The 14,346-nt window shown below is 41.4% G+C and overlaps 1 protein-coding gene across 2 annotated transcripts in view; it reads left to right on the top strand.

Annotated features, from left to right (window-relative positions):
- The window catches only part of LOC126334746 (GPI inositol-deacylase-like), a 158,286-nt gene that overhangs the window by 73,961 nt on the left and 69,979 nt on the right, over positions 1 to 14,346 (top strand). For both annotated transcript variants that reach the window (XM_049997307.1, XM_049997308.1), the window contains exon 7: positions 4,118 to 4,265. In XM_049997307.1, coding sequence (XP_049853264.1) covers positions 4,118 to 4,265 — 148 coding nt within the window. The remainder of the gene's footprint in view (positions 1 to 4,117; positions 4,266 to 14,346) is intronic.

The following is a 14,346-nucleotide window of genomic DNA, read 5'->3' as shown; positions in this document are numbered from 1 at the left end:
GGGCCAAGCTGTCGTCGACCTTCCGCGGCACGCTTTGCTGAAGGAGTTACAAGCTTTTTTACGCAAGATTGCCTATTACCACCGGTTCATTCCCAGGGCTTCCACCATCGCCCGCCCCCTGTACTGCCTCCTGCGCAAGGGTCTTCCTTTTGATTGGTCACCTGCATGCGAGTGAGCGTTCACCTCGTTGAAAGGCCACCGCACATCAGTGCCGAGTTTGGCTTCTTTTGACTCCCATAAGCCGTTGGTCCTGGCTACAGATGCTTTGCAGTATCGGGTGGGGGCGGTCCTGGCCCATCGCAACGCAGATGGTTCCGAGCAGCCACTGGCGTTTGCGTCTAAAACTCTTAGTCCCGCACAGGCCCATTACTCTCAGGTGGAAAAAGAGGCTTTGGCCATTGTCTACGCTGTTACCAAGTTTCACCCTTTCTTGTATGGCACGAAGTTTCAGTTAATCACTGACCATAAGCCGTTAATATCGTTATTTGGCCCTGCCTCTCAGATTCTGGATAGGGCAGCCCACAGACTACAGCGCTGGGCCTTGTTCCTCTCTAAGTACCATTATGACATTCATTTTTGCCCTACTGGACAGCATGCCAATGCAGACGCTCTTTCCCGTCTTCCGGTGGGTCCGGATCCTAAGTTCGATCGAAAGGAGATTATGTGTTTTCATTTGGATGTGGCATCCCGCCAAGTGGTTGATTGCTTCCCGATCACTAGTTCTAGAGTCGCCAGGGAAACAGCAGCTGACCCGGTTCTCCGGCAAGTAGTTCGCCTCATTCAGCAGGGGTGGTCATCCCGACCTCCAGGCCGGGCCTCGGACCCTCTTTATAATTATTTTGTTCTGCGAGACCGCCTCTCTGTCTTGGAAGGAGTCCTCCTTCTGGCTACCGATGATACAGCTCCTCACGTGGTTGTTACTGCAAGTTTGCGAAGGGAAGTCCTCACGTTATTACATGAGGGGCACTGGGGTGTTTCCCGTACTTGGCTCACAGACATGTGTACTGGCCGGGTATTGACAGAGAAATTGAGCACTTTGTGGCCGCCTGTTCCCAGTGGGCGAACCAACAGGCATCTCCCAGGTCAGCGTTCTCTTCATGGCCGCCTGCAACCTAGGCATGGGAACGTGTTCACATCGATTTTGCGGGCCCGTTTCTCAATGGATTTTGGCTCATTGTCATTGATGCTTATTCCCGATTTCCATATGTGGTTCGCTGCTCCTCAACCACTTCAGAGGTTGTAATCCAGGCACTAGTAAAAATCTTTTCTGTGGAAGGTCTGCCAGTCACCCTGGTCTCGGACAATGGACCTCAGTTTATCTCACAGACCTTCCAGGATTTTTGTAGGTGCTTCGGTATTCGGCACGTTTGCTCTCCCCCCTTTCATCCACAATCGAATGGGGAAGCCGATCGCATGGTGCGCACATTTAAGACACAGATGAAAAAGTATGTGCACGGCTTTCCTGCGGAGGAGGCGTTGACGTTTTTCTTGACGGCATACCGGACCACACCTATTGGAGAACGCAGCCCCGCAGAGCTCCTCCACGGGCGCCAACCTAGGATTCTGCTGCACCTCCTTCGGCCTGGTCCTTGCCAGTCTTCGCAAAACGGAGTACCCAGCTTTCCACCGGGTATGTCGGTCTGGGCACGTGGGTTTGGTCGCAATCCACGTTGGATACCGGCGGTGGTCCTGCGCCGAAATTGCCGCTGGCTCTATACCTTGCAGACGTGGGACCGGGAGGTACGTCGTCACCAAAATCAGCTATGTCCACATTTGTGCACCCACCCTTCCGACCCCTCGGGCACTGGCTTCCCCATTGCCGGCACCAGTGTTGGTTTCTCAGGGGACGCTACCACAGCTCCCCCCTGTGATTCTGCCGCACTGTGATGGCTCTCAGCCTTGGCAGCCTCCAGTAGCTCCAGCACTGTCATCGCCATCGTTAGCGATGCCACAGTGAGAGCCGCCCCCCCTCGCAGGCCCGGTTTCTCAGCAGGCTGGTTCACCTGTGGTTGTCCCTTCCCCATCGGCCCTGCCACTGGGTCTTGCCCCTCCCGGGGTGGACCAGAATCCAGAGTTCAACAGCTTGTCTCCCGTTCTGTCCCGGGTTCCGGTGGTGGGATGACGGGGGCCTCTTCGTGCGGGTCACTTCCAGCAGTATTCAAAGGTTCCGGCTCGAGGGTTGGCAGATCCCATCGACTCCAGCCTTCTGATGAATGTGGAGGTCATCACTACTGCACGACACTCCACCTTCCGACGCAGTGGATCACAGTGGCCTCACCCCCTGAAGGAGGAGGAGTGCAGTAGCCACCAGAAAGACCGCGGGAGGCGCACATCAGCAAGGCGCGTCACAGAGTCCCGTCCACCAGAGGGCATGCAAGAATTCGGCCACGACCTCTGCCACCAGAACAACAACAACAACTCAGGCAGCACGGGCCATGCCCAGTCAGTTCACATCGCGCATGCCTATGAGACAGTTCCCGTTCTACTCTGAAGTGCGATGGAAAACGTGAACCGTGTTACTACATCTTGAAAGGAGGATATAAGACGAACATCAACAAAAAGCAAAACGAGGATAATGGAATGTAGTCGAATTAAGTCGGGTGATGCTGAGGGAATTAGATTAGGAAATGAGACACTTAAAGTAGTAAAGGAGTTTTGCTATTTGGGGAGCAAAATAACTGATGATGGTCGAAGTAGAGAGAATATAAAATGTAGACTGGCAATGGCAAGGAAAGCGTTTCTGAAGAAGGGAAATTTGTTAACATCGAGTATAGATTTAAGTGTCAGGAAGTCGTTTCTGAAAGTATTTGTATGGAGTGTAGGCATGTATGGAAGTGAAACATGGGCGATAAACAGTTTGGACAAGAAGAGAATAGAAGCTTTTGAAATGTGGTGCTACAGAAGAACGCTTAAAATTAGATGGGTAGATCACATAACTAATGAGGAGGTACTGAATAGTATTGGGGAGAAGAGGAGTTTGTGGCACAACTTGACTAGAAGGGATCGGTTGGTAGGACATGTTCAGAGGCATCAAGGGATCACCAATTTAGTATTGGAGGGCAGCGTGGAGGGTAAAAATCATAGAGGGAGACCAAGAGATGAATACACTAAGCAGATTCAGAAGGATGTAGGTTGCAGTAGGTACTGGGAGATGAAGAAGCTTGCACAGGATAGAGTAGCGTGGAGAGCTGCATCAAACCAGTCTCAGGACTGAAGACCACAACAACAACAACAACAGTAGTCTAATGCCTTAGAAATATCACAAAAATCCCAACTGATGTGAAAATCTTTGAGGTGCCTCAAAAATGTGGAATACCGTACGTTCTCTAGGCTTTTCACAAATGTAGTCAAGAGAGAGAGATAGGACAATAGTTTATTGCTTGTGTTGTGTCTCCCTTTTTGATGGAGAGGCTTCACCATAACAAGCTTCATTCCATCTGGGGAGACTCCACAATTCATAAAAGCATTAAATGTAAAGTTTAAGACATAAACATTACTATTTTTACATGATAAACACCAACAACAAAAATGAAAACTTACAGATAGAATAAAAAGCAATTTTTTTGTAAACCAAAGTATTATTCCAGATTGTAATTTTCACTCTGCAGTGCAGTGTGTGCTGCTGTGAAACGTCCTAGCAGATTGAAACTGTGTGCTAGGCTGAGAATTGCACATAGGTATACAGCATGGTTCATGAAGGAGTTACACATTATTCTCATGTGATGGCATTTGTTATTTGTAGAGTAATAGAAAACACTGCTATATGAATGATTGATTAGATTAATGAAGAAACTGGTATCATTATATATGTGTCTCATTCCTCTCCACTTCTGCTTATTTTGTATCCTATAGCTCTCCAAATTTCACTCCTCATTTTCACTGTGCAACACAAAAATTCTTTCAAAATCTTAAATGTGGCTGCAAAACAGCAACTGTGTAATTCAGAATAGATTGAAAAATCAGCCAACCAGTTGCAAATAAAGGTTTATTATCCCTTATTCAAAAATTCTTTCCTTAGATGCCCTAAGAGATGATTTTTGTGTTTTGTTTATTACCCAGTTCACATCTTTTGACATTTCCAATTGGAGCAATTGATCACAGACCATTTGTTTTGCAGTGATATTGGTGTCAATCTCTCAAATGAAACAGTGTTCCTTCCTTCTGCGTCAGTGAAGAGAAAAATGATACACGTGGACTTACTGAAATTGAAGGCTAACACATCATTCACCCATGTTGTGTTACGGTTATTACCTACAAGTAATCCAGTAAGTAAATGATTGGTTTGTATTTATAAACAATGGAAATGCCAGATAGGAATACCACCAATGTAGGAAAAGCCAGATTGCTATTTACTATAAAGAAGACACGTTAAGTTGCTGACAGGCACAATTAAATGACACTTACATAAAGTTTTCAGTCATAGCTTTCATCAGTGACATATGAATGGTGTTTGTTTCTCTTTTACTTATATACATTTTTGCATCACATGCAGTACACATTTAGAACACTTGTAAACATTTAAAAACTGCACCAGACTAAGATCAAGCTAGTGTCCATATGCTGTATGAACTATGTTCTTTTAACTGAACCATATGTGGAAGCTTTGTACACTGACTTTGTACACTCAGCGTCCTCTGCTGCAGATGGTGCGGCGGTCGGATGGTCCCGATGGGCCACTTGTGGCCTGTAGATGGAGTGGTTTGGTTGAATCTTTGGCCTTTAAAAATTCACTCTTCAGGAGAATAGCAAAACTCTGTTTCAGAGTGGGGGGAAAAAAATTGTGTACGGGTGCACAATCTACATTTGTACCCTGGCTTATTCACATTGCCACCTTATGTTATATCAAGGAAGACTGTACTCTTTTCATAACTGGAAATATGTCCCAATCTTTCTTTGTTTATGATTTATCTCAATCGTATTAAGGATAATACTAACTGTGCTTTGTGCTAGATGTTACCAGGTGAAATAAAGCCACGTATTACTTCTTAAATGTAGAATCACAAGTTTTCTCACAAGACTAAAATGTTGCTGCTTCCTTTGTTTGTTAATGGGGGACAAATGTAGGACTGTCAAAAGTCATAAACTATGATGAACGCTGCAGATGCAAGCAAAACTCTTTTTAATCTCATGACCTCTTTAACACTCTGCGTCCCATGTACAGTTTCTTTTAAGAGAGAGAGGGAGTGATGGGGGCCAGGGAGAGAGGGGAGGGGTGGGAAGAAATATTTTCTTTGGTATGAAAGAAAACATCATTAAATCATTCACAATCAATGGTTCAGGAGAGTCGTGAACTAAAGGGAAAGGTTTGGAAATTATTTTATTAAAAATATTGAAAGCTGTAATATTTGTCACTTTGTTTGTCTCTTAGACATGCTGCAGTTTTTCCTACCAAAACATTGTGTAAGTAGACACAACTCTTTTCTGTTCTATTATTTAAAAAAAATGTTATAGTGTGAAATTTTCATGCAACTTAAAGCGTAGATTATTTCTTTGAATAACTAGGTTTGTATGAAACAGCATTAACTGTGAAGTCCATCATATATTATTAGTATCAAATAAAACTTCTTCACCGGCCTGTGTGGCCATGCGGTTCTAGGCGCTTCAGTCTGGAACCGCATGACCGCTACGGTCGCAGGTTCGAATCCTGCCTCAGGCATGGATGTGTGTGATGTCCTTAGGTTAGTTAGGTTTACGTAGTTCTAAGTTCTAGGGGACTAATGACCACAGATGTTAAGTCCCTTAGTGCTCAGAGCCATTTGAACCAGCCAAAACTTCTTCGTTTTTTGTTCCATCTTTGTTTTGGCTTCCTTTCATCCTTTATTCCTTATGTTATCTCTGTCTTGTCCAACAGATTTCATCTCTCAGCATTGTAAATGTCACCACTAATCTCTGTATACCCAGAAAGGTATTTCCCCACTACTTTACTAGCATTACAGTATCCCTGGCTTACTTGATTTGATACACTGTAGAACCAAAGAAACGGATACATCGGCCTAATATCATTAAGGGCCCCCAGAAGCATGCAGAAGTGCCACAACATGGTGTGGAGTGGACTCAACTAATGTCTGAAGTAGTGCTGGAGGGAACTGACACAATGAACCCTGCAGGTCTGTCCATAAATCCGTAAGCATATGAGGAGGTAGAGATCTCTTCTAAACAGCACGTTTTGAATTGGAACTGAATTTCTTTTGCTTGTAACACATAATTTTTACATGCATGTGCTTTTTTTAACAAAGTATATGAAGAATAAAAGTGAAATTAGAGTTTTTATTTTACATTATTTCTTATTACATCTGCTTTCTTATTACTTCATGATTGATTTAGGTCTAGATTATAGGGGCATATTTAATAAGCCACTGCTTGATGCACTTTATAAAAGTATGGTCCGTCACTGTTTTCATTTCATCTGGTAATGAATTGTGGAAGACAGCTCCATGGATATAAGGACGTTGTGCTGTTAGAGTTAATCTTCTGGTAACCATATGAAAATCTTTTTTATGCCTTGTTTCATAGTGGTGGATGTCCATATTTCTTTTTTGATCTTAGTATCATCTTTCACTAGCATTATGGTTTCTCGTATATAGGTGGCGTAAACTGTAAGAATATTGTGTCTTATGAACAGTGTTTTACAAGAGGTTCTTTGTTTTACTTTTGATATAATCCTTAAGGCTCACTTTTGCAGTATGAAGACTCTTTTCATATTTTGTTTGGCATGTGCTGCCCCACAGTACTAGCCCTTATGGCAAGAAAGGGTATAATAACCCATAATATACAGTCCTTAGAGTTTCCGAATTGAAATATGGTGATAATCTTCTTAATACATATAGTCTGGATGTTATTTTTTTGCAGACATGGTCAACTTTCTGCTTCCATGAAAGTCTGTCATCTTTGTATAGTCCCAAGAATTTACAATTTGAATAGCTATTTGACAGAGTTTTCTTAGTCTCAGTGTTATGCCTGTTTATAGCACTTTTTAATGAATGTTATTTGGTTTTTCCATGTTTACTTTCAAGTCTTCTTTTTCAAAGTGTGCTCTTGCCTTTTCAGTAAAGCTACGAATTTCTTCGACTAGGCCGGTCTCACTGTCTGCACAACAGACACCAGATGTATCATCGGCATACATAGTGACCAATTGCTTACTGCCTAGAGAACTTTTGAAATCATTTGCGTAACATATGAAAAGGACTGGACCTAAAATGGAGCTCGGGGAACCCCAAAATGTATTTTTCTTATACTTGACCTTTTCCGCTCTAGTATTTCTCCATTGTAATATAGGGTTTCTGTGCACTGTTGCCTGCCTTTTAAATATGTTTCAAGCAATTGCACGAGTTTTCCAGTGACACCATTCTTCGCAATTTTTTGACAAGAGTACATCCTGATGTACTCTGTCAAAAGCTTTTGATAGGTCCTAGAATACTCCTGCCATTTGAGACTTTTCATTTATGTTTTGAAGTACATGGTGAACAAATTGTACAGCTGCTGACATGGTACTTCGACCCTTCCTGGAACCATGTTGGAAATCCCTTAGTACGTCAGCGTTATTGTAGTGTTCCAGGATTCTTTTTAATATTATTTTTTCTGTCAGTTTGTTGAGTGTTGAGATCAGGGCTATGGGCTTGTCATTCTGTACATGCTTTCTTTCCCCTTTTTTTGTGTAATGGTTTAATTACAGCCAGTTTCAACCTGTCAGGAAAGACACCTTCTTCGAGTGTACAGTTTATAAGATGAAGTAGTGGATTCAAAAGTTCATGTTTGCATTCCTTCATTAGATATGGAGAAATTTCATCTATTCCTGCCGATTTTTTGTTTTTGAAGCTATCAATGTGCTGCAAAATATCATACGCAATTACCGCGTGTAGTGTACTACTGCAGTTCCGTTTGTCACTAGTCATGAATATGTGCTGTTTATGCTGTTTCATACAGACATCATTTTCGGCGATGGCTATGAAGTAACTATTGAAAATATTGCTGACCAGAAAGGGATCAGAAATGACATTATTGTTCACAGTTAATTCTACATTATTAATTTTGGTGTCTGTTTCCTTATTTCTTATTTTATTTACAAGTAACCAGCAAGACTTTGAGGCATTATTTGAGTTTTGTATCTCTTGGCTGATTCTTTCTGCTTTTAATTTTCTGACTTCTTTGCGGTACTTGTATATGTACTGCTTGTAGGTTTCTTTATGTACCTCTGAGTCAGTTAGTCTGTGTAAGCAATACATGTTTTCCATTTTTTTTTTCCTTTTAGATCTTCTGTTTTACAGTCTAATGGCACAGGTTTTGATGTTAAAGGTTGGTTTTTGTGAATATTTACTTTTGTTATTGGCATGGTCCTATTTAGGTGCCTAGTCAGGATTTCTACAAATTCATTCCATTTATTGTTTACTCCATCGGTAGTAATAATTAATTCCCATGATTCCTGATTTAAACTAAGTCTTAGCTTGGCAATGTTGTTTGCAGATAGTATTTGTTTGTGCTCACACATTTTCCTTGGTTTGAACTTGGTAATACATTTTATTACTAGTGTTTGGCCTAAATAATTTGAAAGGTGGCCATTTATGATGTCTGCTGAGATGATATGGTCATAATTTGTAATGATATGATCAATTGATGTGGGTATGTTAGACATTTTAGTGGGTACTAGTCCAAGAATGTCTTTAGCCCCATAACAAAGGATACAATCTGCAAAACACATGCTTTCCTAGTTGTCAAGTAAGGTTTATGTCCAGATCTCCAAGTATGATAACGTCTACATTTCTGCAACCTGACATTGATTTACTTAGAACTCCATCAAGTGATTCCAGGAAAGCATCAAAGTTTCCACTTGGGGATCTATATATACCTATAACAATGAACAAAACAGTACAAAATGTGAGTTTAATAGCTGTAATTTCGAAATCTTTGCCAGCATTGAATTTTTTTGTCCAAAACACTTTTTCTGTGGCTGTTATTAACTTACATTTTCTCACGTAAATGGTGACACCACCACCTTTATTTTGTGTTATTCAGTAGAATGTTGCTAGGTTATAGTCTTCTAATTTGAAATGATGGATGTTGTGTACTGTGGTTTGGTGTTCTGTGATTATAACTACATGTGGAGCTAGCTCTGTGATAAATGATTTAAAAGCATCTATTTTGTTTCCTAAACCCTGTACATTATAATGAAGAAACGATAAATTGCACTTGTTTGAACTGAGGTCTGCTTCAGGCATATGTGGATTACGTACACTTGCACCTGGTGTTGCACTGGTGGAAAGTTTTATTGTCCTAAAAAAAGTCCCTTTTGTCTTGCTGATGTATTGTATCACTGACCTGGTATTCCGTGGTTGATTCAGTAGTGAATTTGTGATTTTTGTCCTTGAGAGGGATGGCCACTGTAGCATAACACTCCGCATTCAGTTTGTTGTTTACTATTTCTTCGATCCATGCTATAACCAAGTCTTTTCCTAGTTTTGTTGAGGTGTAGACCATAGGTTGTGCGGAATCTTCTTCCTATGCCGCTTATGTCCACAAATGTTATGTTTTTGAATCTCAAGCATATATTTTGTATTTTCTTATTTCCCCACCACACTTCTTCATTTAGACATGACCAGTTTGGTAAGTCGTGTTGATGTGGAACTGAGAAGATGATAACATTTTAGTTTCTAAGTTCATGTAGCTTCCTTTTGAGTGAGATTATTAGGCTTTTCATTTCATTTCTTGCTACATCGTTCATTCCCACTAAGAACATGAAAAAGTCTTTGTTTGTTGATGCTGTTTTCTCAACATAAATTGTAGAAGTCACTGCTTGAAATGTTGCACCAGGTTTCACTGTACTAGTAATGCTGTGAATGCTTCTACACTGAAATTTAGATGCTATGTTCCTCCCCTGACTGTCCGCAGTCAGGTTTATTTTCCCAAAATTTGTTGGATGGTGATTTGGCCTACCTGAACTTTTGTGTTGCGTGTTGACACAGTTTGTTTCTTGTCATTTGTTCAGAGCAGTCGATAATCCATCTTGAGAAGTTATTGATTTTGAAACACTGTCGGCAACCACACTCATGGTAGAATTGTATTTTCCCTGAGGTTTAAAGCTTTTTTTTTCCGCCATCTTTTTTCCCATGCGGCTCGACACATTTCATTGTATTATTACTGTCTATAATTGAGAGCACTTCGAAAGCGTTTTCATACACAATGCTTGCATTGTCATTACATTTACTATTCACACAATTTTTCAGTTCATAAGTGTTTTTCTTGTATGTGATTTTAGTCCAGTTTTCACTGGCAGCAGCCATGTTTTTCGGAACTTTTTAGAGAATAGGGCTCACTTTTTCCGATATGAAATTTAAGAATATCTTCTTCCATAGCACTGATTATAAATTGTAGGCTCGATACACGTTCCTTTAACTTTGTTATTTCGTCCTTGCAATTATTACACACTTTCTTTTTACCAATAGAATTAGCTTTTTTCCGCGGAGAAACATGACGAACTTTCAAGTTGGCGGCCATCTTCTTACAACAATGTGGCAAGGCATCCCAGATATGCTCAATAATGTTCATGTCTGGAGAGTTTAGCGGAAGCATTTAAACTTGGAAGAGTGTTCCTGGAGCCACTCTGTAGCAATTCTGTACGTGTGGTGTGTCGGATTGTCCTGCTGGAATTGCCCAAGTCCATCGGAATGCACAATTCACAGTAATGGGTGCAGGGTCAGACAGGATGCTTAAGTCAGAGTCATATATAGATGTATCACAGGTCCCAACTGAACACACTCCACACCGTTACAGAGCCTTCACCAGCTTGAACAGTCCCTTGCTGACATACAGGGTCTGTGGTTTCATAAGGTTGTCTCCATACCTGTAAACGTCCGTCCGCTCAATATAATCTGAAACAAAACTCATCCAATCAGGCAACTTGTTCCCAGTCATCAATAGTCCAATGTCAGTGTTGACGGGCCCAAGCGAGGCGTAAAGTTTTGTGTCATGCAGTCATCAAGGGTGCACAAGTGGGCCTTCGGCTCGGAGACCCCATATCAATGATGTTTCAGAATTGTTCACATGTTGATGCTTGTTGATGGCCCAGCATTGAAATCTGCAGCAATGTGTGGGACGGTTACACTTCTGTCACATTGAACGATTTTGTTCAGTCATCATTGGTCCTGTTCTTACAGGATCTTTTTTCGGCCACAGTGATGTCAGAGATTTGATGTTTTACCAGATTCCTGATATTCATAGTACACTTGTGAAATGGTCATACAGGAAAATCCCCACTTTATTGCTACCTTGTCCCATTGATAGTGTGCTGACTATAACACCACATTCAAACTCATTTAAATCTTGATAACCTGCTATTGTAGCAGCAGTAACTGATCTAACAACTGCACCAGGCGCTTATTGTCTTATATAGGCATTGCTGTCTGCAGTGCCATATTCTACTTCTTTACATATCTCTGTATTTGAATTCACATGCCTATAGCAGTTTCTTTGGTGCTTCAGTGTGTGTCATATTGTATGATCTCTTCACTATTTTTGTCATTCCAGAAAAGCAGCAGACAGTGAATTTTTATAATCAGAAGTAAAAAATTGGGAACTTAATTTTGTTTAGTTGTGAGACTTTTGCTACAAAACTACTTCAGCACAGAGTACTGAATGGAGTAAATACTGAATGGAGTAGTCTTACAAAGTCAGTTCACATCTGGTCTGTAACCTGTTACTCCTTTCTGTATGTTTACAAATCCAGGTACCAGCACGAAATGTGAAATCAAAATGCAGGGAACACCTGCACACAACAAGCTAAGCCATTGTTGAATCAGCATTCCTTTCTTCATTAGGTATCTATGAATTCACAGCAATATTTCTGTTTGCTGGCTCTGCAGACACCATGCCCTGTGGTTGATTTTGTTTTGGAAAGCAATTTTGAATTTAGAACACTGTTATTTTATAGATAGGTGGAACTCTTATTTGCAGTTTTCACTAGAGATGCAATTCCTAGTGTCACTGATAGAAACACTTAAATAAAAAATTAATACTTTGAGCTTTCAGAACTTCTTCAAGAAGGAAAAATGAGTTGGTTGGGAAAGATCAGAAGTTGGAGGAAAAGGGGATTTGGATTTTGGGGGGAGGATCACAGGCGACAAAGAGAGAAGCAAAGATGAAGGGAAAATATGAGTTGTTTTATTTGATACTTTGTGTTTAATGCTATAGAATTACCAAATGAGTACATGGTAGTGGGTCAGTGCACGAGGCCAAGGGGAATTTAAAGCAGAAATTATTGGAGGTATAGCAACCTTGAGATAAGGTAGTGCTCTGGGCATTTTTCTCTCTATTCTTCAACTTCTGTATCATTCCCAGTCTTTGTTTTTTGTTTTTATCCTTCTCTGCTTACTCTATTCCTCTCTAGACTAAAGCTGGAACAGTACTTACCAGTGTACTATATATTACCGAGTTATCTCCCTGACAGATCTACCAAATTATCTTCCTGACAACTTTTACTTCATCTTTACCTCCTCTTATCCTTACAAAAGGTGGGTCCTCGCACCCTAGAGTCTGAGAACCTGCTTGTCCACCTGCCTGCTCCCCCCCTGCCCCCTCCTCCTCCCTCCCCCCCCCCCCCCCCCCTCTAATTTCCCCAACCAGTCCATCTTTTCTTCCGCAAGAAGGAATGTGTAGTTCTAAGAGTATTATCATCTACTGGAAGCATTTTTATCAGCAGAACAAGGAATTTTGCTTCCCTTTCTGTCTCATAATGTAAACAATATTTTTCAAGTGAATTTCCTATTTTATATACTTGTAAAGTTTTTGTAACAAACTGTTATTTTTGTTTTATCAATTCAGTCATTACTTTCATGTTTAATACCTTCTAATTACAATTGTTTAATCACCTATCTGTTTTGATTAACTTACAACAATAAAGTTACTGAATCCTCACACATTCCCACCAACTGCATTTTTCTTCATAGTACACTGGGTTCACAGTGGTATTTTTATGTAGTATAATGTGATAAAACCATAATATCTTAATTTTAATAAAATTTTGACAATGATCACATATTTTGCAATGAAAATTAAAGAGGAATCTTCTGTTTATGCATTACTGTTGTGGGTTACAAATTGTGTGAATGTGTGAGAATTTGAAAACCTAACCTGGATTTCTTAATCAAAGGTTTTCGGTCAGAGACAAAATACACTCATGCTCATAAATTAAGGATAATGCTGGTAATGATAAAACAATGCTCTGGTTGGTGGTTTGCCGGTTTAAATCACCTCGGGGTATGACATGCGGTGCATTTGACCTGGAATTGTCGCGCAGTGGTACTGGCAGCAGTCCACATATGCAGAGGTGTGTTGGTGCATGTCAGAGTACAGTGCAGCGAGTAAGTGTGCAAACATTTTCAGATGTGCTAATGATGACTGTGTTGAAAATGCTTCAAAGAACACATATTAATGATGTTATGAGGGTAGAATACTGCAGCCACTGGAACAGTTGTCTCCAGACACAATCTACAGACAACTGAACAGACATGGTTTATTCGCCCAGAGACCTGCAAGGTACATTCCACTGACCCTTGGTCACAGGAGAGCCAATAAAGTCTGGTGTCAAGAACACAGTACATGGGTCATTGGAACAGTGGTCCCAGGATATGTTCACAGATGAGCCCAGGTATAATCTGAACAGTGATTCTTGTAGGGCTTTCATCTGGCATGAACCAGGAACCAGATACCAACCTCTTAATTTTCTTGAAAGGGACCTGTATGGAGGTCGTGGTTTGATGGTGTGGGGTGGGATTATGATTGGTGCACGTACACCCCTGCATGTCTTTGACAGAGGAACTGCGACAGGTCAGGTGTATCACGACATCATTTTGCACCAGTATGTCCGCCTTTTCAGGGGTGCAGTGGGTCCCATCTTCCTCTTGATGGATGACAACGCATGGCCCCACCGAGCTGCCATCATGGAGGAATACCTTGAAACAGAAGATATCAGGCGAATGGAGTGGCCAGCCTGTTCTCCAGACCTAAACCCCATAGAGCACATCTAGGATGCTCTTGTTGTGACAGTGCCATGACATTTAACAGTGCCGCCACGACAGTACGTGCAAACGGTGATAGAGGCGCTCCGCAACTCGGCTGAGCGCGGGAGCGCCACCTAGCTATGAATGGCGCCGGCCGCACGTCACAGCACGGCAGTCGAATAAGATATACTGAGTCGTTATCATGTGGCCAGCTATTGTTTCTAAGTGAGTGTGTTAGAATATCCACGCAATTATTGGTGATCAAAGGATATAACACTTTTTGGCGACAAGGTCGGATATTTTCACTACATTGTGGATTTGTGTGTTCGTGACGGGGCAGACATGGAACAGCGTATGC

The sequence above is a fragment of the Schistocerca gregaria genome, chromosome 2 (assembly GCF_023897955.1).
Source record: "Schistocerca gregaria isolate iqSchGreg1 chromosome 2, iqSchGreg1.2, whole genome shotgun sequence".
In the NCBI taxonomy this organism is placed as follows: domain Eukaryota; kingdom Metazoa; phylum Arthropoda; class Insecta; order Orthoptera; family Acrididae; genus Schistocerca; species Schistocerca gregaria.
The sequence above is the reverse complement of the archived record's forward strand: the minus strand, read 5'-3'. Positions and strand labels throughout refer to the sequence as shown.